A 24,917-nucleotide genomic window follows, 5' to 3' on the forward strand; every position below is an offset into this window, starting at 1 on the left:
AAAGGGGGAGGGAATTCCTGTAGAAATTGCTGTCCTTTCTGCCAGATCCTGTTGAGAAGAGATAGTAACTAACCCCTATCCTCAGAGAGCTCAGCACAGCCACCCACCCTTCCTGTGCTGTGCTGGCTTCTGTGCCCGCACACAAGGGGATTCCATGGTTTCATTTATATTTAAAACCACATGCTGTCTACCTTTGGTCACCTCTAGTGGTATAAATCAGAACCTAACAATGGAAGGCCCTAAATAAGTGGGCCATGTGGATGACAGGCTTGTACAGTCATGTACCTCCACTGGGGTCGTGTCGCAGCACCGTCATCGCTGTTCCTGCAGGTCGGAGCAAGGTCTTTTTCCCTAGCCATGCATTAGCCATAAGCCTCAGTGCAAGGAAACGTTGGAAAGGGAGTTGTAGCAAAATAATGATTTCATCCTGAAGCCCTGTGGGGTTTGCAGAAAACCTGTCTTCTGACATGACTGACTTCTTGACATTTATTGGCACACCCAGGTGAATATCATTCTCTGATAAACACTTTGGAGTTCCTCCAGGTTGATTTGCTTATTCTTGGAAGTTTTTGCTAGTGATGTATATACTTCTAATTTCACCATGTAAGCGGAGATAGAAGAGGATTGAGAATGATTAGCTTCAGAGGGGTGTTTGTTTTCTAAGCCCTTAATTCTTACATTCAAACCGAGGAGTCAGGGAAGAATGACAGAACTGGTGCAAACTCATACTCTGCTGAAAGAACAAATTAATTGAAGCCAGGAAGATTCTGATGTAGGTAGAGTGCTGAATGAAAAGCAGTTTTGTTGTGTTTATAGACCTGCTGGGTTTTATTGGCATCTGTTGCTCTTTGGGTGCATGCATTTATTTATTTTTGCCTATCCATTTGTTAGCCTGTAGCTACTTGCCAGGATTTAGGAAGAACGAAGTTTGCTCAGATCACTGGTTATATTGCAGATAGATTTGGCCCAGTGTGTTTGGCTTATCATTTGACTGCAGCATTGACATGGTTATTGGTGTGTCTTCCTCCCCAGGATTATGTTGTACATTTTTGTCTCCAAAGAGAAGAGAATTTGGCAAGGAGAGGCAAGAAGCATCTGGCTCTTTCCTGTTGTTCTCTCTCTCTTTTACTGGGAGTAGGGCAGTCTTATGGACAGCTCTAAATTTAGCTGCTAATTTTCATCAGTTCTGCTTAGATTTTGGCTAGAGGGGGTACCTGGGTGAGATGAGAGTCCTGGATGTGGCACCTACTGAATTGCATCCCCATGGGGAACATCCCTGTGTGTTTCCTGTAAGGTCCCCACATGTTTCCAGGTCATAAAGCCCCAGCTAAGTCCTGGTCTGACTTGTTTGTCAACAGTTTAAGAACTAACTTGTTCAGAGTAGCACTTAATTCTCTACGTCCCTTTGAAAGTGGTGGTACAAAAGGCAAAATGACATGCTTTGGTGGTCTCTTTACACGTAGATGTGTAGGCAAGAGAGTTTTTCCAGGGGTTACCATCTTTCTTGACACAGTTGATTGGAATTCATTAGTGAAGCTCCATGTTTGTAGTCACTGGTCAAATATTACTTTTGGCAGTTAAGAGACCTTTAAACCAGACAGAGATGGGCAGAATGGCATTCTGTTGGAGCAAAAATATCCTCCCTTACATTCCCTTCCTACCTACTGTAACCTGGCTTTGAGTCATTGCATGCCTACCTGACAGGTTAATTTTTTGGATCACATTTGACATTTGCCTGTAGCTGGAAAATAAGAGAGCAGATTCCACAGTGAAAATCCAAAAGGAGGTGTCATACCTACTGTGTGGTTCCACCAGCAAAGTGCTTCCTTCATATCAAGGTATTTAAACAAGAATATTATAGGTCATATGTCTATATTTCCATTGCATAGACAGGATGATAATGAAGTGGCACCTGCATTACTGGTACTCCCCTCCATACTTTCACTGAAGTTTACCCTTTCTACTCAAATAATCTTTTTGTGTGTTTTAAAATAATGAGATTATTTGCAAAATGTGTGGAATATCAACAATAGGAATTCTCAAAAACTATGTGTTCAGGATCTGACAGGTAAAGACTTGGAGTCAGATATTAAACAGACAAAATCAGTGTAGTTCCTATATTTTTAGGGAGCAGCTCCAATTTGCATCAGCCAAAGATCTCTCCCAATTTCACTGGAACAATAATTTTCATGCAAAACGCACCAGACATCACAGGATTCCAGTAGTTCCGGCCCATTTGTCTGCTGCTGCTAGGAAGTTGTTTACTCTTTTGTATCACTCTCTGCTGACGTCTGCTCACTGAACAATGTCATCAAATTTCCTGTTTTTTGGCTTGTGGAAAGCAGCTCCCCCACCTTATGCTCAGGCTTTGCTGCGTGGAGATCCGTGGAGCCGGATGCACCCAGCAGACAGGATGTAAGGTTAAATGCAGCAGAGCTAAATAAATAAAGTAGGTGTTCAGTTGTGAACTAGAGCTGCCTACTTGCCCGGGGGATGAAGCTGACAGTTCAAACGTTGAGCAGTGATAAAATACTTGTTTCAGGTTGGGGGGGTTTTTAATGGCTTTTGAGGTTTTTTTTCCATGAGTTTATGTTAGCAGCTTCCTGGAGCAGCCTGAAATAGTTTATAATGTGGTGCTGTGTGATGTATGTGTGAAAACACCTCTGTCAGGTATTCACAGCATTCTGCTGCTGGTGCTGTAGCTCTGCAGGCAGAGGAGCTGCCAGCAATGTGTTCATCAATAGCTCCTCTGCTGCCAGAGCAGCAGTCTGGTGCTGAGCTCAGGAGTGCTGACACTCTGCCAGGGCGCTGATCCCCTTACGTTTTTGGTTTGCTTGTGTTCTGGCCAGTGCCACAGGGTCATTAACTTCCACTTGGACAAGAGCAGACCTTAGTAAGTTCAACAGGTCTTCCAGACAAAGCTTGGGGCGCTTTCATTGATAACACCAACATTGTCATACTGGCCTCCTGTCACCCATAGGAAGAGGGAGCACCTATTGTTAAAAACCCACCTAACCTTTGGAAAAATAGGGCATGCTGTGTGCTTTATGGTATCCAAGTCCTGTGCTCCCCTCTCTTCTGCAGGTCTGTCATGCTCCGAGTGGTTCCCCCCAGCATAGTGTTACTCTGTCCCTGAATCCAATTTTTCCTTTCTCCAAAGAGCTTGTGTACTTGGCAAAAAGCATTTGATCACTTCATGAAAACAATTCTTGTAAGGATTCTCCTTTATTAGAACAACTCCCCCTCCCCCCAAAAATTTTAACCCCCCCCTCCCCCACAACACCAGAAAAAGAAAAATCCCACAACATAGAACATTTGGAATCAACTTGCAGAGCACTGAAAAAATCCAGGAGTATCTGATGACAGACAGAACTACAGGGTATGCTGCAGTGGATTATAGGAACTGTCCCACCATTGGGGGCATTGACTTTGTCTTTATTTTTTAAAGGTTTTTGTTACAAGAAGGTACAGCCAGAACATTTTGCCTACTGCCTTTCTCTACTAAATTCAGTTTTATTGCACTGTCTCACTCCGATGCTTGCAGTAACTGGAAATAGTCTGAGTGTGTGAAGCACTGAGTGTGGAGCATGTGGGCTGTCACCTCATTGAAATGCTGAGTTCTCCTCATCATTTCTGACATCTTCATGCCTGGATTTCTGCGGAGACAAAAATGCTGTTTGCCTCAGAGTATCTTCTATTAGAAAGGAATGTAAGAGGGTTCCCTTGCAATACCAAGTTCCTGTTCTTGCAGCATCCTGCATCCCTAATGGGGCCCGTAGTCAGTATATGGAGAGATGGACTGGATGCAGTACCCAGCCATGGGTACAATCTACCTTCCAGATATCTCCAGGCGTGTGCTTGCATTTTGAATGGGCTTGTCTCAATAAAATCATACCAATGCCTAAACAGGAACATTTTCCAAGACAGTTGGGTAAGATGTGGTCGACTTGCACTTCAGTCAGGTAAATGCTTGCAGTGCAAACCTTGCAGTCTGCACAAGTGAAAATAAAGAAGTTGATCTCGTCCCTGGTACGGACCTGCCCATAGTGCAGGACCCACATCAGTCACCTTCCGATTTGAAACAAGCACTGTCTGTGCTGAGGGAGGCTCAGGAAAGAAGCAGGAAAGGAGATGGCTGCAGACAATGAGTTCAGTGCCTAGGCAAAGGTAACACTTCATCCAAACAATTGGCAGGGGCTTCTATCTCTTTGTTTCTCCCTTGCCCTTCTTCCTCTCTGTGTATTCCCTGTTCCCTCCTCTCCATGTTTTCTGAGGTTCATCCTGTATCTTTGTGCCTTCCCATCAGATAACAGTGGTGGTGGTTGATTCTTTTGAACTCTGCCTCCCTTTGCAGAACTGTCCCCTTAAATTTCTCCTGTGCTCTTTTTCATTCCCCTTCACAGCTTCAGTTGAAGTTTGAACCTCTAATGGTGTTACAGGCAACAAAAATCACCTTCAGGGTTACATTTCCTCCGTGGCAAAGCTGGACAAAGCTCCCAGTTGCCTGTGTGGACTGTAAGGCTGGATAGACCTCTGCATCACTGGGGAGAGGGCCCCAGGGGAGCTGTGCTCCCCATCCTCTCTGCACAGCTGTCTGCACGTGGGCACTGCTAGCATGGGGGGCCCAGAAAGCCTAATACAGTCTATTCCTTATCCTGCAGTGGAAGAGGAGAGCTCATCGAATTTTGTCTCCAGGGCATCCTAGTACCAGCCTTCTTCCTGGGGCCCTTGACAGGGACTGAGCCAAAGGGCTCAAAATCGGAGCCTTCTACCTTCTGCTCCTGGTTAAATTTATTCATAAATGGCCCTCATGGAGATTTGTAAGTACAGGTGCAAGCTAAAACTCCTGAAAAGATGTCATTCATTTTATTTCTAACAAATAAATTCCAGATGTTTGCCTCTAACTCCCGGAGTGCTGATATGATCAGCTTGGGGCTCCAGTTGTTCAGTCTTGTGTTAGATGACAGAACAGAGAGTGAAATGAATGCTCACCACTGCCAGTGGTTTGCAGTCAAAGGGACACAAGTTCTTCTAACAATATGAAACTGAGAGAGTTCCAGATGAGACTGGGAGGTGCTGGCTGGCACTGCAATGATGGAACATTGTAGTACAGTATTACAGTAGTAACTAGATTTAAAAGAAAATAAAAATAATCTTGTATGACAGAAATGCTGGAAATACTGGAACATTTCAGAAAGAAAGTATGATATAATGTGCTGCAAAAAATAGGTCTGCACTTATCATAAGGTGTTTCTTGCTGCAGACTGTGAAAAGCTTCTTATGTGGGAAACACTGATTTGCATAGTGCTGCTTGCAAAGGCTGTAGCTTAATTCTCAAAGTCAAACTTGGGCGAAGAAGTGTTTTTCCTTGACTGGCAGAGCCAGGAGATTATTCTTAGTCTAGAAAAAATAGCAAGGCAGTCCAGTAATTCTATATGCCCTATGTGCCATGCAGATTAGAAAAAAAAAAGAATGGGCTGAAAATACAGAGCAGAATTGCAAAGCAAAATCATTAGTTAAGCTATTAAACTGTCATAAACACTGCAAAATTCTGTCTTGAAACTTGGTCTGAAGTAGAAATGTAATATGTGCAATGTGAGTTGTGACACCCATGGCTTCATATTTACAGTATCAGAAAAATACTTTTCCCAACATGGGCATGTTTCTCTTGTAAAACATTTAAATTAGTCTTAGATGTTGTAAGTAGTATTAATTCATGGTACAAACAAGCCATGCTTCACTTCCTTCCCAAAGAGCACATGGGTAGCAATGGCAGGGCTGTGTTATTTAAGAATGAAGAGGGGCATGAGGCTGGAATACCACACACAGTTGGCAATGGATTTGTTGGATTTGTCTGACAAAGGAACTCCCAGGTGATCAATTACCCAGCATTCAGGGCCAGCTGGGCAGGGAGGGAAGGACACAGAGAGTGACGATGGACCTTGGTTTGTCCAAGAGGCCTCTTTAGCTTTCCTTGTGTGGAACTCAGAAAAGGAGATGTGCAAGGACACAGAATCCGTGCAGCAAACGCACCAGATAACCCCTTCCACTCGCAGGAAATTGTCAGTTGTGTCACAAAACCACTGCAAATCTTGCTTGCTTCATCTGGAAAGTATTTCTGGGTACAACCTCATACTGTGGCCTGCAAATTTTGTTACTCTGTTTTGGTGGGGAACATACTGTGAGTAATTTACATCTAATGGAGTAGTGGTTTGATGCCACCTCTAACGTGTTCCTGCTGTTTCACATAAGGGAGTTTTTTGTTGGAATATATTTGGAGGTTCTTGGCAAAATTGGATTACAGAATATAACTGGATTAAATTATGTGTCTCACAGTATATTCTGAAGACATTCAGAGTACAACATGTTGGTTCAAATTAAGCCGTGAAGAAAACAATTAGAACTGTGGTGTTCCCTGGTAGGTGCTTAGACTGTACATGGTAGTGGCTCATAGAGTTAGTCAAAATATATTCCTGCTGCAACCTATTACTGAAATTTTGAAGTTCAACACTGAGCAGCACACCATTTGTTTTGTCTTTAGAGGATGAGGACAAAGGAGACGCAGAAAAAGCTGCTAACCACACAAATATGAATGTGGTAAGAACATTTGTCCTGGCTTAAAGGAACATGCAAACACATAAAACAAGTCAAATGAAACTTCCCAGGATTGAAAAAAGCTTCCAAAATCAAGGACACTGTTCTCTCCTGCATCTGTAGTAAGTAGTTACAGCCTTATGCTCAAAGTTCGTAGAGGAAGAAAAAGAAATCAGGTGATATATCTGAGTAATAAACTTTTAAAGAGTCAGATCTGCATCATTCTTCAGTGAGTTTATAGGTTTACTTTTATTTTTTTAATTCTCAAAGTGACCTATACTTTTACTGTAGCTTTATTGGAACTGTTAATAAAGTGAGTCTGCTTTTACCTTTCTGTTGCTTACATGAGACATTATACTAAAAAACTATTTATCTTTGATACCTAATTTATTTGCAATGTGTTCTATTTACCAATTCACACAGGCTGTCTTTCCCATTAAACTGGTTTATAGAAATGCAGTATAATTTTTACACCAAGCAATAGTTTTGCTTTATTCTACTTCTATGAATTTTCAGCTAGGTTTTGTGTCCTAGAAGTCTGGCTGAGCTCAGAGTCAGGCCATGAAACTACACTAAATTGCATATTTCATTAATAGAATTTTTCTGTTTGCTTTGGACGTTCTTCCCAGTATTTCGTAGCTTGGGGGAAAAGTCAAAAGAAAATAAATGAGTACAGTTGGTTTTTTACTCAGCTTTGCTGGAGATACAGAGGAGTTTCTCTTCTGCCTGTTGCAGGCAGCTCTGAGGAGCTCTAAGTCCCCACAGTTTGGTCTTGCAGATACAGCGTCCATCCTCCCCAAGGGAGGACACTGAGGCTTGCAAATTAACATTTCCTGCTAAAATTTCTGGTAAAAGCTCCCAGCCAGAGCTATCAGCAGTCTGGATCACTGTCTGGGAAGAAACACTTGGTGCAGGGGAGGAAGAAGGAAATGGTGGCTGTGAACTTACTAATGGTGTCGCCAGACAGGACTTTAATGTCTATTTTCTCTTGTTTGTTCTTTGGCATAAAGCTTTCACACTCTCAACAGAAGGCCCAGGCCTGCTGCATCCTTTCCTTAGGAAAATCAGCAGAGTGAGAAACATATTCTGGATAGTTGCAAAACAGATTAAACAGGCTTGTTTGATGCCCGGATTTGGATCTCGAGGGAGATTGATTTTGGATAGAGGCCAGTTTTCCTTGCAACTAATCATGAGGGTTTTGCCTAGGTGGACACTGTTTAGTTATATAATGAGTAAGTGGAGCCTCTTTCTTTCATATTGCTCCTTCTTTTAGTTCCTCACTGTTGTCCAAGTGGAATGAGGATGTCGCTGCCTGACTGGAAGGTGCCGTGTGAAGCTCTGAAGAGCCACCTGTGCACAGCTCCAGCACTGGTTCCTGTTGTAAAACATTTGTGCCACTCTCAGTTGCAACACCAGACCATTTTAGATGAGCCAGATAAATTCAGGTGTCAATAAAATTGTGCAGAAGGTGGTAGGCACCTGGTGATCCTAATATTTAAGAAGTTGTTTTTGCTGCTCTGGTCTCGGCTCTGCTCAAATTTTGCAGTCCTTGCTGGGAGGAGCAGAAAACCTGCTCATTTCAGAGGCAGCACGTGGTGCTGGTGTCCAGACATGCCCTGTTGGAAGGGCCCACTCAAAGGTCTGAGGACTGATAACATGAGGAGTCTGATAAAGCTTCTGAGAAAACATTTTCTGACACCCACGCATGTTCTAGGGAAGACAAGCACTGTTCTACAGTGTCTCTTCGAATCACACATGGAAAGACCACGTCTGCTCAACCTAATGCACCTTTCAGCCACTGCTGGCTGTGTGCTCATAAGTGTTCATGGTTTATACAGCACTTATGCTCTGCAGTTTGCAGGTGAACATGTGTTTACATTAAAGATTTATTCAGTGTTTTTGCATCTTCTTAGCCCCCCACGTGTTACAGATCTTTCCAAATCTTTCAAACTTTGTGACTGCAGCAGCTCTCTGTGACAAAGCTGCACTGATGCCATGCAACTTGTAAAAGTATTTGATGCAAATATCTCCAGATGATGTGTCTCTTTCCTGGCAATCTGAAGGTTAAATAATTTATATGAGGCTGTTCAACATCTATAGATTATTATCTGGATAATTATGGCCTGTGTACTTTATTTGAGAAATGCAGACATGGTACCTGGTGAGAGTATATTTGGACAGTAGGGCAGGATTGCATCTAAAGTGGATATTTGATACCCAGCTGGATTTGTTTCCCAGTTAAGGACTACAGTGTCAGAGTGCTTTATGGGCTTCCTTGATGATGGGTTGTTTATTAAAGAGCTGCCTTGTGGGAGACTGCTCTGCTGAGGCCTCAGCTGCCACAGCTTCAATCCTGTGAAACTTTACTAGGAGTTTGTAACATATTGATTGCTTGTGAGTTTCTAGGGAGAAAATCGTGCTGCTGTTATAAAATAATAATTTATTTTATACTAGCATCATCTTCTTTGTCATATCCAGCAGTTCTTTTGTAAAGAAGATGTTACTCATAGGCAGAAGATGCAGAGATTGCTTTGTATCAAAGATAATAGTATAATTACACAGATTTTTTTCATTTAAATGAAATAAAATGGAGTATGCCTACCACAAATCCAGATAGAGTGAAATTATGTTTACAAGAAAACTAGAATGAAAAACTGCTTTGTTGCAATAAATTCTACTTAATTGCAGTTCTGATTATAATGAAAATCCCACTTTATTAAAGACATGCAGAGTTAGGGGGATAAACTGGCATAACAGTAAAAAGGTTCTACTCTACTTAAGGAAAAAAAACGTGATCCCATCCCAGGCGTGTGATATTTAACGAGCCTGTGGGCTGGCAGAAGCACTGTGTGTTACTGAACCAGAGTCAAGCAGAAAACCAGTGTCAGGTTTCAAACTACCCTGTAGGTCCTCAGGAATGAAGAGGCATCTGTACTAGAGGAAGCCAGTGGAGTTCCTAGTGGTCAAAAGAAAGGGATCCCCAGGACTCTTAAATCTTTTTTGTCTGTTTTCCTCCTTATCCTAAAACCTGAAGTTGGTCTGTTGGATTGGTTATAGCTGTGAACAAGCAAAATTAATGCTAAACCTTAGAGTGAAAAAAACAATGTACTACTGTGAATTTCCTCAAGATTTTAAAATGACATCTTGGATATGCCTGCTGTCTCAAGTCATCGTTTGTTGGAGACAAAGTTCCCTATTTAGAAAAGGTTTGACTGCCAAGAACTCCTCTTGGTTTTCTCAAGTATCAGTTGACAGTTCCACTCAGTCTGAGAAACATGTATTCAACAGACAAAAACACAGTAATGTTTATTATCAGTACTGTACTGGCTGCTGTCCCACTGACTCTGCATTTATTCTACCTGCAAATTCCCATCTCAGAGACAGCGCCTTTGCTCAGAGCAGTTCCCAGGCAGGGTGCTGGATAGAGCACAAGGGAGTTTGTGCATCCTGAAGGTGGGCAGAGCACACCTCTTGGACCCTAAAGAATTCTGGTGATGTCCAGCAGGCTCACAGACATCTGAGCAAGCTGTGTGAAGGTGTGTGTGGCAGATGGCTGGAGAATAGGGAAGGAGGAGGAGAAGGAGGCAGCTCTGTACTGTCCCCATCCAGTCTTGGAGGACTAAACTGGCACATCCAGGATGCCCACTCTATGCAGAGGCTGCAGATCTGTAAGATAAAGATAAGAGATGGCAGCAGGTAGAAAAAATTACTGTGGTCAGTAGTGTCTGAACTGTGCCAGCAAAAAAGATGTGTTACTAGTGACAGCGAAAAAGCAAGTTTATTCCTTAACAAATGGAGGTTTAGGACAAAACAGAGATCTTCTAGGAAGCCTAGCAGATCCACTGACTGGATTATTCTATTTTTGGGCTGTACTCTCTTGCTTTGCTTGGTCTGTTCGTGACGATTGCAGTGTTGGTAGATCAAGCCACGAGAAGTTTGTCTGGCATAAAGTAATTGGAAAACTTCTTGGTAGACTGGAACTTCCTTTTAGTCAGATGAGTCTATTCAAATCCAGATGGTTCAAAGAAAACTGTTGCTGAAATTCATAAGGAAAAAACGAAAACTGATAATGGAGTTCTGTTGTATTCTGATACATCTGTAGTCATCTCTAAAATAAAACTAGTAAGTGGTATCCATGAGAAAAAAGAGAACTAGCTGATAGATAGGAAACAGATTATCACTTACTGCTGTACTTCAGGATCTTGCAGAATCACAAGAGAGCAAGCAGTTTTAAAAATATGAAACAATAGAACTACTGTGCCATATTTAAGTCTCCCAGAGTGCCGTGCAGCTCAACTGTTAAAATGCAGGCAGGAAGAATTTCCCTCTGGGCCAGAAGAATGTAGTATTTGTACTAAAGTGTCGGCTCAAGTGGGGGGGATGGAAAGCCAGCCACAGCCTGCCTGCAAAATTAATACACCTGAGGCGGCAGCAGGCAAGTGTGAAGTTCCTTTCCCGTTAGACAAAGATGTTGGTAAAGCCAAAGGCTGCATTTATTTGTTTGGAGTTATGAGAACCCCGATATATTTAATGCTCAGATTTTGAACACGTCTTGGCTGATGACCTGCAAGACTTACAGACCAATTTCTTCTCTGTTGACTTGGCTAGCTTTTGCATCTGGGTAAAAGTTCCTGCTGCCAACAGATGAGAGAGGATAGCACGCTGAACCTTTTATAGCAGTGCTGGTGTAGGAGGAGTGAGTTGGTCCCCGGAGCTCAGTTGCAGCTCTCCCAGCCAGTGAAATAACCAGACTTGTGTCAGCTGAGGGGGAAAAGGGAGAGGAAACAAGTCTCTCAGCCTCCTGGGAGTTGCTAGGCACATTGTTTTTATGTGGCTGCCTTTGAAGCATTTTGTGAGATAGAGTGTGGCTGGTCCTGATTGCAGAGGGAAAACAGAGCAGTCTCAGAGTTGTTGAAGCCCAAGGCAAGAGCTGCTGAAACTCAGCAAGTTGCAATATCCACCCAGATGTCCTGTTCAGCTGCCCATGAGGAGCCATCTCACAGAGGCAATCACAAGCCTTACTTGCACGTAAGCCCAGAGTACCAGGGATGCCTGACTTTGCAGGACATGTGCTCTGAGGTGCAGGGTTCTATTCTATCTGACACTTGAATTTTGTCAGAAACAAATAAAACATGGAATTAGGTGCTAGTGTCTTAAAGATGACCTCTTTTTTTTTTTCTTCATCTGAAACAATTCAGTTTCTCCGTGTTGCACATTTTGTTCCTGTTTGAACAGCTGAAAAATGTTCATACTAGTTTTTTTTTTCCTGTTGCATTGATAAAGGCATCAATTTCTGCAACCTATGTATAGCAAACCATTATTATAGGGTTTAAAAAATTCTTCTAAAGTACAGGCCAGATCAGTTAAGCTGCTGTTTTTCTCTTAGTGCAGGATATAACTACAGATGCTCCACAGCATGCCCTCACCACACAGAAATATTTGACTATAGTTTAGTGAGCAGCCCAGGGATTCAATATGGGGAGACCTCACAGCCTCCAGACAAAGTTCTGTGCATATTTGGCCTGAATGGAGAAATTCTTGCCAGCACTTTCAGTCAGAAAGTGGGACCTTAATGAAGACCCCAGTGAGCTATCTCAAATCTTAAGATTGTGAAGACTTAGGACACTTTAAATTCTGTGCTGGTTGGTCAGAAGAGCATTTGGTGAAAGGACAACCACGAGGCATAGACCAACATTAAAGTTATTCACATTTGTTGTGGTGGAGTGTATGATTCACATTTTTTTTCTCTTCCAAACAGACAAGTAGATGGAATTTCAAGCCCAGTGTGCTTATACATAATATGCAGGTCTAAAAGGGGACCTTGAATCAGGTAGATGCTGCAGCAAATACAACTTGCAGGATTTGAATAGTTTTTGATATGAGGACTGGTTTCTGTTCAACTTTATTCTCATTGGACAGAAAAGTCAGTGTGGATTAATGAGTAAATGGCTCTCTTTTTCTGACTTGGCTGATATATTCCATCCTTTTTTGCTGTGTGATTCGTTGAGAGTGAGGACTCTCGTGTAAGTATGTAGTGCGAGGTTTGCAGTTGCTTTGCTGGAGTTGTGTCTGCTTAGCTTAGACACCTACAGGACTGCTGTGGTTACCAAGATGTGATATAACTTGTTTGAATTATCACCAACATAATTTTGAATTTCAGAAATAAGTGGGTGTTTCCCAGGTATCAGTCTAATGGTTGATAATACCCAGTACTACCAGTGCCTGCTGCTGTAGGTTGGCCAGCAAGCAGGGGCACTGGATAGCCTGCCCAGGGGTGCCAGGGCTCAGCACAAGGAGGGCTGGGGCTGCCTCTCTCCCTTGGTGCCTGAGTTCCTCTGAATGTCAAAATGAAACCAGCAACCTCCCTCTTCAAGTTTGGAGATCTGTGCAATTGCTCCATAGGCACGCTAAGCGATAACGACATTTATTTTATCACTTCAATACCGTAGCAGGAGCTAAAAAAGTCCCCCAGTTTGTCAGCATGTTCTGTGTAAAAGTTCAGACCTTTACCAGTGACAGGGACTGCTGACTGGCTTTTTCTTCTGTCGTTGTACAACGTGACCACAGTGGGCCACTCATCTGGGCCAGAGGCCATCCAGGCCTTACCACAGTGAGATGATAATAAGAGTCACTTTGGGACAGCATCGTTAATTATTCCCAACCAAACTGAATGATTCACTTTTGCATGTGCTACGCTTGCAGTTTGATAACCAAAGTTTCCTGTAAAGAATAAGGGGAGAACTTACAAACAGTAGAAAGTGGGAGTTCTTGGTTATATCTGAAGTGTGCAAGAAGGCAGCAAGTGTGATTTCCCAACAGCATTGCTGCAGTTCTGTTCTACGTTGGCTTCACTTACTGCACTGAGGAAATGCAGTAGGGAACCAGGCCCAAAACACAAACACAAACAAACAAACAAACATATATAATCATGGTTGGCATTTGTGGCAAACTGAACATACAGCCAAAAACCAGCTGTGCCTGGGAGAACCCTGGTGGAGCTGGGATAGTCCTCATGTTCGCCGTTGTGTGCTGGCACTCCTGTAAAGCAGTCCCAGTCCCACCAGGGTGTAAACTTCCTGGGAGGCTTCCTCAGGACCTGGGTTAACACAAAAATTGCCCCCAGGCTGAGTAATGGAAGAGGGGCTGGATTTTGGAGCAGTAAAGGTGTTGTCAGTTCATTGGGAATAAGAAAGTGAGTCCCGTGGCTGGTTTACATGCCCAGAGAGAAGGGCCAGCAGCCTGACGTGAGAGCTCTGGCAACTCATTACACTCAATAAAGCTTTTCTTCTCACAAAAACTGCAAGCTGTCAAAATTGTGTGTTGCTAATGATGTGAACCAGAGGCCAGAGTTTGGCTCTCAAGAGCTCATTTATGTACAACTGCTTCAAAAACGTGCACCAAAACTTAAGAAACAGGTTAAGAAAACAGAGAGTGTGTTACCCCATCACTAACTGTCTGCTGTATTGTTACGTGGCAGCAGTGTAGATAATTCTTCTAGGAATCAATTTAAAATAGGAAATAGATAAAAGGAAAACTTCACTGGCACAAAACATCGGCTGATCTGTAGGCCTTGTGACACAGATATAAATCTGTATTGTTTCATTCAGAGAGATGCATCAGTGAGAACGGGATTGAGATTAATCTGAATGCTAGATTTTATCAAAGCACTGAGTCAGAATGGTGCTTTATGAGTTCAGAGTCTGTGGCATTTATCTACATCCTATATGAAGCAGAAATAGGAAAAAAATATCAAGGGCTGGAATTAGCAGGTTTCATCTGGGTTGAAGAGCAATTTTGGTAAATTTTAATTGCCTTTCAGAACTCCTGTCTTTGTATTTCAGCAAAGAATAAACTGACTCTGTACAGCACAGGGTCTTTGAAGGCCAAGTTTACCTTTGTCCTTGAATCTGTTGAGCAAAGGCAGAAACCTTGGACACTTTGTTCTCTCTTATTCTTTATTCAAACTGTTGTGGCCTCCAAACAACAAAAGAAGGAGCTGCACAGAGCCAGACTCCCACTTCATTTACACTAAAGTAAAGCCAGCATATTTTTCTTGTATTTGGTGGAATTGCTCTGGATTTCACTGTTGCTAACCAGGTTGGAATTCAGGCTGTGGACTCTAAAATTCATTTTATGCTCTGAACAGTTGTGCCCATTAGGAAGATCTGCTCAGACAGCATTTTACATTACTTGTACCGATGCTGAGCTGGTAACAAAATAGTGCTGTCAAAGTCTGCAAGGAAGACATGATCAGTGATGTTCAGTGTCTAGCAGAAAGTGCATGGAAAATAGGAAGCTGAGCCTTAGGTCATCTGCTTAGGTGCATTTCACTGGAGAAAGAAATAGGTAAATGAACATGGATTGGATTAGTATTCATGTACTTCAGAAAGTGGTAAATGTTATTATAAGCAAAGAAAAATGTGAACTGTGACGCTGAACATGGAGACTTTCTTGCCCAGAAGTATGAGCTACAATGAGTCACAAAGCTGCTCTCTGTTGAGAAGGAGGCACCATGCTGGTATGACCTGGTTGGACAATATCCTGCACCTTGTCATGCCAGTTCGTAGGAAATTGTTTATTTCCCAGCCTTCAGCATCCAGGAGGATTTGGCTAAGGTCTCTGAGAAAGTCTATTATCATGCAGAATTCAAATTTCTGCAGCAAATAGAACCTGAATCAGTAAAAGTTAAAGGTATGGTATAAATCTATGAGTTCATTGGAGCTTTTGTTTTCTGGGGTGATAAATCTGTGCTTAAAATGGTAGGTTAAGAGAAAGGATTTTCTTTCCTTTGTAAAACCAATCTCTGTTTTTCTTAGAATTATGAAAATTCAGTTTGTGTTAACAGTCCTACGGCTTCCAGCATATCTTGATAATGAAGACTGTTAAATCTTATTGTGATGAGTCAACCCATGCAGATTCATATCATGTACCTAGTATATGTAGAAATTTTAAGTATGTATTTTAAAATAAGAAAAAAAATTTTCTGTGATGTCTTAAAACATTGATCTGAGGAAAATGATGAATTTTGCTGGCTGTATTCCTTTAGGACCAGCAATGAAGTCATATGTCTAATCATTGTAGCTATTTGTCATATATTACAGTGAGTCAGAGATTCTGACTGTCTGCCCACTGAACGCAGATATTGCCCTCCAGCAGCAGCTTCCATCTGCAATCCATTCAGCAAAAGTTCGTGGCACCTCTTTGTTCACGTGAGTTGCAGGAAAAAGCAGCTGTGCTCACCTGGGAAAGGCCAGAAGAGCAGCAGGAGCAGAAGTGCTCCCAGCTGCCCTTTAGGGAGGGGTATTATCAGGAGGCCAGGGCTGTGCATGGAATGTTCAGAGTAGGAGTCATTCCTGTCACCAGCACAGCTCCTGCTGTGGCAGAAAGGAAGGGATGGAGCCCTGTGCATGTCAGGGGAGCATTCCTGCTCCCTGGGGCACCAGCAGCTCCCCACCAGACCCTCTCATGGGTGGGCAGTGCTGCAGCAGCCGCTCTGCCGAGGGCTGCCTTGGGCTGCACAGGGCTCTGCTTTAAAACCTCCCACAAAAACTTCAGCAAAGAGGTGTCATAAGAAAATCAGCCTCCAGAAGGAATGCATTTGTGCCTCCATAGCAGGAGTATTGCATTGAGTTAATAGCCAAAGGATTTTTTGGGAGCTGATTCTGCCCAAAATTTTAGGTGCGCTCTCCTTTCCAATGGTAAGAGATGTTTGGAGAAAGCCAGGATGCACCACTTCTAGCAAACAGGAGACCTATGGGCTGCAAAGATCTGTCCCTGTAACCAGCAAGGCAATTTATCACCAAAGGGGGCATGTGAATCAAGCTGGCTTTATGTCCACCCTTTATTCCTTTCTGCATTTATTCATCGAGCAAGTTCATTTCAAGTTTTTCTAGCTGTAGGGAGAACGCAAAAACAATCCAGCAGTGATGAACAGACCATTCCTGTAGATTCTGTTTGGGTAAAATATGAAGAATGACTCCCAGAAAGAAGTTCTTGCCAGGTTATGTCGGGTCAACACTGAGTTTGTTGTACTTCAGTCAGATCAGTCAGAGTTGTGTAGGTCTGTATTTTTAGAGCTTATTTCACTTGTTTTTATTTACCCGACATTCACTTTTCTCAGGGCATTGGAAACATGAACTATTTCTATCAGCAATTTCAGTGTTTGCAATGTAGCTGCTACAACAGAGAGATCATTTCTGGCGAGTGCTGAGCTGCTCACAGCGGTCAGTGGATGACCTTCCCTTTTGAAAGCTGTCAATCACTTATGGCTAAGGCCATTGCCTTGGGATGGACCCCACTTTGTGCCAGGGCTGGGGCTGGTTCCACAGGACAGAAAATACAGTTTTCAAATAAGAAAGGCAGATTTGAGGAGAAATGAGTGCTACCAGCAGTGGTTCAGGGGATGTAAAATGGCTGCAGCTGCTGTGTGTGCGTTTGAAGAGCCGCAGTCACACACGCTGTTGCTTACGGACTTTGCGTCAGCAGCTCTTTGGCAACGGACCCAGCTCTATCACAGCCAGTTCCAGGAACCCACAACTAGTTCTACCTCTGTCTTCTCAGACACTCTTCCCAATCTGTGCCTGCCTGGAAGGCTGTCACATGCCTAAGTCGTGTCTGCCAATCTGAAAATGTACTTGGGCTTTCCAACTAGGAAAGAAATTCCAAGGAAGAAGTAGAAAAAGGTGTGAGTGGATAAAGATGTGTTCGTGCAGTTACTATCCATGAGAGCTTTGGCTGTGTTTGGTTTCATTGTCAGCTTGCAGCATTAGAGGTATTTTTTAAAGCTCATTTAGTTCAGCAACAGTTGAGAGTTTCTGCTAATCCTTGCTGCAGCCTTGATTTCTGACACAATACTTAATCAGCATGTTACTTCCCAGTGCTACCTGCAGTCACAAAAAGTTTAAATGATTAATCAAGTTATTTGAACAGATTTCAACAGGATTAAGAATTAACTGGAGTTCACCAAAATTTTCTGGCTGAGATGCAGACCAAGGCTTTGATTCTACTCAGGACAGCGAGTTAATGTGTAACAAGACAGGTTATCTCATCTGGTCACTTCTTGTGACTTAGGCTTAAATGGTGCATAGACAGGTATTTTCAGCACAGCAAAACCCACAGATTTCTGGCAGAAAAGTGTTTTTCAAGCTCACCCCTTCAAATACTTTGATGACTATTCATTCACAAACTTCTTAAAAGAAAGAAGCATCTGAAAAGCAGTAACTGGCAATGCTGTGTTTGTCTCATTTGTTAGAATTCCCCTTGGGCTGGGACTGACAGTCTAAGGGTACACTGGCCTGGTAGATGGGGTTTTGCATCCCCCCAGATGCCATTGAAGTTCAGCTCTGGATCTGAACCTCCCAGCTCAGGCCATCGCCCGGTGACACGGAGTACTCACTGTTTAATGCTGGCAGGTGGAGTGTACAAAAAAAAGTTAAAGGTTTGATTTGAAGTACAGTTCTGGTCAGATAAGTGACTGTAAAAGGTATCTTTTACTCAATTGACATGCTCCCTCCATGTTCTTCAGGCACTTCTGCTGATCCTACTGATTCAGGACAAGTAGTTACTACTGTCAGTAGTTACTGTCAGTAACACTGGTGCAAAAGAGCTGGATTCCCTCCTGCTGTGTGCATTATCAGCAAAAGTCTTTGCTGTTTTGTAGTGCAGAGTTTGAATAATTGGATGATATACCACAGGGGAGAGTAAAGCAGCTTGAATTTTCCAACTGAAGTGAGATTTTTTTGGTCTCAAAATCAGAAAAAAAAAAAAAGAAGACTGGAGAGTATAGAAACTAAGCTGATCTGACCAGAATGATTGAGTCAATCTGAAACCCCTTCATGTCATTTTAAGAGCAGCTCTTAAAGGCCCACTTAAGCAAACACTGTTTCCTGGCGTGCATTTTAGGCACTACGCTGCCATTTTTCCTCGACTCGTGTTTCTTGCTTATTTAATGTTGCAGTGATGACTTCCAAGTTGATAAATAAAATCACAAATGAGACACTCTCAGGGCTGAGCAGCGGAGCATTAAGGTCACAGAAGGAGTGGAGCATGCAATTCTAAAAGATTTTTCTGTGGGATGTGCTGATGATTCTTTAAACTACTTATTGGGAGAATTATAAGCTGCAAAACAATAAGTCTGATCTTCAGGTGTGGTTTTAATTTTGAAAAAGAACAATCTAAAAATACCACCTTTGTGCTCAACAGCCCTTTTGGTTTTTTTAACATTTCAGTCCAGAGATGCCTTACATTTACCACTTACTGCATTGACAAAGATTATTTTCTTCTGGCTTCTTACTCCAGTTACTTTTGAAGAGTCTATGTGGCTCCAAGGACCATTGGTTGGACTTTGTTTCCTGTTTTGAATCGGGAACACTGTTATTCCTGCTTTTTAGTTTTTATTTCTAGGACAAGAGGTGAAGAATATTTAAGTACATTGGAAGTGCTGGTACTTGCCTGGTGGGAATTCCCAAAGAACTGAACCTATGTAATCCTGTTAGAGTCTCCTCTGTATTTATGTGTTTAACTCCTTTAGAAGTAGTCTCATACCAACTGAAGAGTCATTCATGTTGAAGTTTGATTAATGATTAATGATATAAAAGAGAAGCAGTTGTGATCAACAGCACTTGAGGTCATCGCCCTCCTTCCCACTAAGGGACAAGTGAGGGGGAAGGATCCTGGCTCAGTTCATGCATCCTAAACCGAACTGTGTTACTTGAACAGAATCCAGTGTGGGAATCACCCACATGCCAAAAGTGTGTGCCATATGACAACATTTTCGCAGGGGTTTTCGAAGCAAAGCTGCATGCTGAACACATGCTTCATCCCAACATTTCCCTGAGTTCTGGAACCTTCCCTGGAGGGGCTGGGCGGGCAGCAGGGAATGCAGCAAAATGCTCTTGGGGAAATTAAATCAGTGATTAAATAGCACCCCTGGGCCCCTGTTAGATGTGAAATTCGGGCACCTGTTACATTTGAAATTCTAAGAGAAGAGTTACGAATTTTTGCATTTCTCCCAGAGCTTTAAAGCTTTTTTGGACTTTAAAAGAAGCAATTTTTAAACACTTCCATGTTTTGCAGAACCGCTGGAGTGATACAGAAGATACGGAAAAATAACAATCTGTCTCCCAGACTTTCATGACTAATCTGTTAGTTTACATTTAAAATAACAATAAAAAACGACTTGAAGACCAGCTTGGTATTCCTAACTGTTAATGCAGCTTAGCATATGAACTTACTAAACCAGAACAAGACCCTCATGAAGAAGCAGCCTCATAATGGTAGCAGTATATCCCCCAGACAGTGGTAGATAAGAGAGATAACAGAGATAATTTTTCTCCTTCCTTAGATATAATGAATTAGTAAGTTTCTTTCTTATTTCTTCTAGGCACCGGTAACAGATGTGCAGTTTGGCCCTATGAGACTTCATCAAGATCAACTTCAGGTAACACAGCAGTCCAAACTGAAGTCTTGATTTCTAAAACATCACAGATGTTAGCTTAAAGTTTATGACTGGAATTTTTCGGATTACAAAGATCTTCACAGAGTATTTTGCTCCAGAGATAATGTGCACGTAACAGATTTTTTATCATGACATTCTATGTAATATCCTAAAATCTCTGCCTGTTTTCTCCAGCCGTCTCTCAGCTCATAGAGCTGTCTGTTCTTTATGCTAGTTACCTTGTAATCAATTTAGTTTGTGCCTCATTTTGTATTTTACTGGTAGTCAAATTCTTAATCAAAATCTCATCAAACTGGTACTAAGACAACCAAACTTGCAATATCATTACAAAAGATATGAAGTGAGCTTGGCAAAAATGATTTTTTTTGCTATTCATTACTGACTGACAATAATTAATCCTCTTTTATCCCTTTATTAATAAAGGGCTAATGTCATTTTCCCCCTCATTTTGCCTGGGATGAACGTGAGGTTTGGAGATATATGACTCCTGTGGACTTCCTTTGGAAATCCTCCCATATCCCAAGGCATACTGAACCATTAATCATCCAAGTTGTTCCTCAGTCAGTAATTGCAAAATTCCTCAGTAGAGGCAATCTGGACCTAACAATTTGAAAATGTCTGTCGTAAGAACTGCAGTTCAACGTCTTCCTGAGCTATTGTCAGAACAGCGATATCATCAAAAATCAGATCTTAGGACATCCTCATTCAGCTGTTCTCCAAGTAAAATCAGACTAGTCATGGAGTATTTCTGCCCCCTGTATTGTTATTAATGCTTGTACCACTTTTGTCCAGTCGTAGACCACTCTGAAAGGCTCCTGATTTATCCTGGTAATATAGCTGGCAGGTATGAGGGAAGAAAGTAGGCAACATCACATTTTTGCCAGAGTCAATTGCACAACTCAGATCTGCTGACTTTCTGTGCTGTTGCTGAAACCCTTTCTTCCCCTCTTAGGGGTGTTATTGATTAACTTCACTAAATTTAGCCCAAAGTATGACATGTTTTTGCAAACAGTTTTGCAGGTTGCTATAAAAGGAACCTGAACTGAATGTGTGCAAAGTTCTTCATTCTTACAAAAATATGCAGTACATGGAAATGTTAAGATTTACTGGTAGACATTTCACCAGCCTGGTCCAAAGTGTAACAGCACTGGAGTTCCTAAAATCATGCAGAATATAAACAGCAGTGGGATGTGATGTGAGTTACACGTGCTTCACTTTGCCTGACCAAAGCATCTGACTGTGGTTTGATTGAACTACTGAAAGATTGTCTTGGGACAATAGGCCAAATGCTGGCTTAGTTATCCATTTTTCCCAAAAGGCTGCATGTGTTGAGTCATCCCCAAAATTGACACAGCATAGATCTGTTGTCTGCCATGCTGCATTCTTTGGGGCAAAAGAAGTTTTCCTCTGCAAAACATTACCCTGACGCAAAGCACAATCACATCAGTGAGAGGCTTCCTTAGCAGACTTTGTTCACCTTCTGTACTGTATTAAATCCTGGAATTGGAAAAGCATTTTAAGGGAATTGGGCCTTATCATACTTTCAGTCTGTAGGCATTGTGTTGATTTTAAAGAGGCTCAGAGAGATTAGTTACTGGCAATTACATGGCAAGTTAGGACAGAGCAAATACTGGCTCATAGGTCTGACCTCCAGTTCTGGGTTTCAGCTATGATAATCTCCTTCTGTGATATAAATCCCATGGCAGGCTTTGTGTAGGAGTCACACAGGGACACCCTCCATATACAGAGGAACTGCTTATGATTTCCTGTCTGGAATATCCAGAAACCCCACAGAGTGGGCAGATCCAGTGCTTTGGGGAATTAGGATGAGATGGAAAGGAAAGCACATTTTTCATCATGCCATTGGAGCAGCATTAAATACTGATTCACACGAGATGAACCATGGCTTGTTTGTTTGTTTGTTTGTTTGTTTTCCCTTTTCTGGAATATGATCCCAGAAAGAAAAATAAACCCCAAGAAAAAGGTTGCATGTGAGACAGTTTCAGTGAAGGGGACTCACTGTTGGTTCATGCACGCTGTCTGAAACACAGGCATCTTGTCTCAGCTGGTTGCCTAAGCTCTCTTTGTAGATAATGACAAGAGAGACAGTTCCAAAACTTGTTCTTCCCATGTGGATATGCATGGCTCTGGCAGACTGTTTCACCCACTTGAAACACCTCTGTATATGGACAACTATAAAAAAAAGCAGTGGTCTGTAGAAAGCAATTCTGTTAAAAACAGTGGATTAAGCCTCAAAAGTGGCTTTAAAAAACAAGTTAAGAAGAGGGAGAAGTCACAGAATCTACTGTAAGTGTAAGATTTGTTGTTGATGATCCACTGCCTGTCTTTGCCTCAGGTACTTTTAGTGTTTGCTGAGGAGGATGACCAGAGTAATGGGTTCCGCTGGGCGTGTGACAAGGCTGGATTTCGATGTAATATTGCCAGGACACCTCAGTCTGCGCTAGAATGTTTTCTAGATAAACACCATGACATTATCATTATTGACCATAGACATTCCAGATACTTTGATGCAGAAGCGTTATGCAGGTAAGCACTGTTCCAGTGTAATTAATGCTTAACAATACAGTTAACACGTCATCAAAGCTTTTTTTGCTTTTATATGACTTCTTATAAACTCTATCCATCATTGATTTTTTTTGGCTTTGGACAGATGTGCACTGGCAGCATCAAATAATGTTACCTCAGTGCTTTACAGCTGATAGCAGCAGCAGCATTTTTGGTTGTGTGCTAGGGTCTCTGAAGCTTGATCTGGCTTGGAGCCACAGTGTACAAATTTGTTGCCATAATGAACTGTTGGGTATTTTTCTGGTTTTCTTTTGTTGTTTTGGTTGTTTGTTTATTTTTTTTTCAAATACCTGGTTCCTTGTTTTCACAGTAAATCAGCTGTAAAGATAGCATGTGCCACCAAGCACTTTAATTAATTCATTCTCTTCGTTTAGGTTCTAATTATTTTGCAATGTCACTTGCTGTTGAATAACTCCCAGTGAAAACAGGCAATGTTTGGTGTGCACGTTTCCATATCTACAACATTTGAAAATATGTTATGAAGAGCAAAATTGCAAACAGATTCCAAAAATAATTTTAGAAACCGCTGTAAAGTATGAAAAAAAGGAGAAAAGGATTTGCCTTTGTGAGTCTCTCCACAGAGACAGGACAGGCAGCAGTGCCTTGCTCCAGTGACTTTGCAGTGAAATTGCCCTTGGGAATGTGTCTAGACTGAATTAGTCTGTGGGGTGGCAGGGTCAGAGTGTGTGCCCTGGGGACTGTGGTGAGGCAAAGGCTCTTCTTGCTGAACTGAAGGAAGTAGATAAGATCTTTGTCAGGCCAAGACTAGGTAGCAGCGCTGTTCCCCTTGTTGCATTTTTAACAGTCTGTCCCAGAATTCAGTAAAATGCACCTGAAATGAGTGAGGCCAAGCCCTTCAAACAAGTTCATAATAAGCTGTTTCAGAGAGGATATTTTTTGCCATTCCCCCACTGAGAGTATCTGAGTTGTAGATTAATCTGTGTTCATGGAGTTTCAGGCATAATTTATTCTCTTTTCTTAGCAGCAGGCTTGGGATTTGACTTTTGGTTTGTTGTTAAACTATTTTAAAGAGATATTTTAAGCAAACAACTGTATGAAGATTCTGTAAAGTCATGTTTTCTGAAATGTGAACTTAAAGAAATTTAAATGGTTTGCTTTTTATTTAAAGGTCTATCAGAACAACGAAAGCCTCCGAAAATACAGTTATTATTTGTGTAGTACAAAGGTAAATACTCATATCTTTACTTTCATGTGTGAGCAAAACTGTAAATCTTATCATGGTAGAAGTAAACACTACATTAAAAAACCTGAATTAGAACTTCTTACTGTGCTAATAATATGTGCTGTACCACAGTTTTTACTATTCTTGACCATAGGATTGGGACAGAAATGGTTTAATTGTTTAATTGGTTAATTTCTGGTTTTTGTTAAAGAGTCTCACTTTGGGTTTTGTTTTGGCTTCCTCCTCCCGCTCCCCCCATCACTGCAGGCTTTCAGAGTATATTTCAAACAAATTCTGTAAAATCCTGTACAAAACTGTCCCACAGATCTGTGTTTTGAACCTTTCTTGATCTGCCTTTCAATATGATTAATCTCAGCAAAAACCTGAGATCTGCTGAGTATGAGAAACAATACAGAACAATTTGATCAGTACAAAGTATCATCTGACCACAGAAGTTTTAAAAGCAAATGAGGTTATGACAGCTCAGTAAAGAACTACATATGCTGTTCCCCTCCTCCTCCTTTGAAAATATTACTAGTGTCATAAAATAATGTAAAACTAAAAAAATTTTTTTTTAAATTACAGCATATTTAACGAAATTAAATAACTGAAAGGTAATTTCCTCAAAGTATAATTTGGGGATGGCTGTTTCTCAGAAAACATTAATTCTGAGGTGTTGAAATTTCCCATTAAAAATATACCACCATCTCTACCAAAGAAAAGACCCTAATTAAACGTTTCAAGATCCAAAACTTCACGCATAAATAAAAGCCACTGTGCCATCTGCTAAACATGACCAGCTTCAATCTGCTTATTGACAGAAACTTCACATAATGGCCTTTCTTCCAGATTCCAGCCAGACATTCACATACATTGAAGTGTCTTTAAACAGTTAGTGTGGCCAGATTATTCAGATACTTCATTTTGGAATGTGTCTCAAACGTGACTTACTAGAAGGCAGTGGGTAGGCAACACTAGGAAGTCCATCCTCATTCAGGCACCTTGAGTTGCCCGTCTGAGATTTGGTACATTGAGATAACAAGTAATTTCTTAGAACTTTGGCTGTGTAGACTTTCAAGTACATTTCTGACTAATGAC

General features: G+C 41.7%; 1 protein-coding gene across 6 annotated transcripts in view; it reads left to right on the plus strand.

Annotated features, from left to right (window-relative positions):
- Positions 1-24,917, plus strand: part of PDE8A (phosphodiesterase 8A) — a 153,668-nt gene that overhangs the window by 89,495 nt on the left and 39,256 nt on the right. For all 6 annotated transcript variants that reach the window (XM_048317769.1, XM_048317770.1, XM_048317771.1 and 3 more), the window contains exons 2-4: positions 19,976-20,032; positions 22,407-22,597; positions 23,766-23,822. In XM_048317769.1, the coding sequence (XP_048173726.1) occupies positions 19,976-20,032; positions 22,407-22,597; positions 23,766-23,822 (305 nt within the window). The remainder of the gene's footprint in view (positions 1-19,975; positions 20,033-22,406; positions 22,598-23,765; positions 23,823-24,917) is intronic.

The sequence above is a fragment of the Corvus hawaiiensis genome, chromosome 13 (assembly GCF_020740725.1).
Source record: "Corvus hawaiiensis isolate bCorHaw1 chromosome 13, bCorHaw1.pri.cur, whole genome shotgun sequence".
Taxonomy (NCBI): domain Eukaryota; kingdom Metazoa; phylum Chordata; class Aves; order Passeriformes; family Corvidae; genus Corvus; species Corvus hawaiiensis.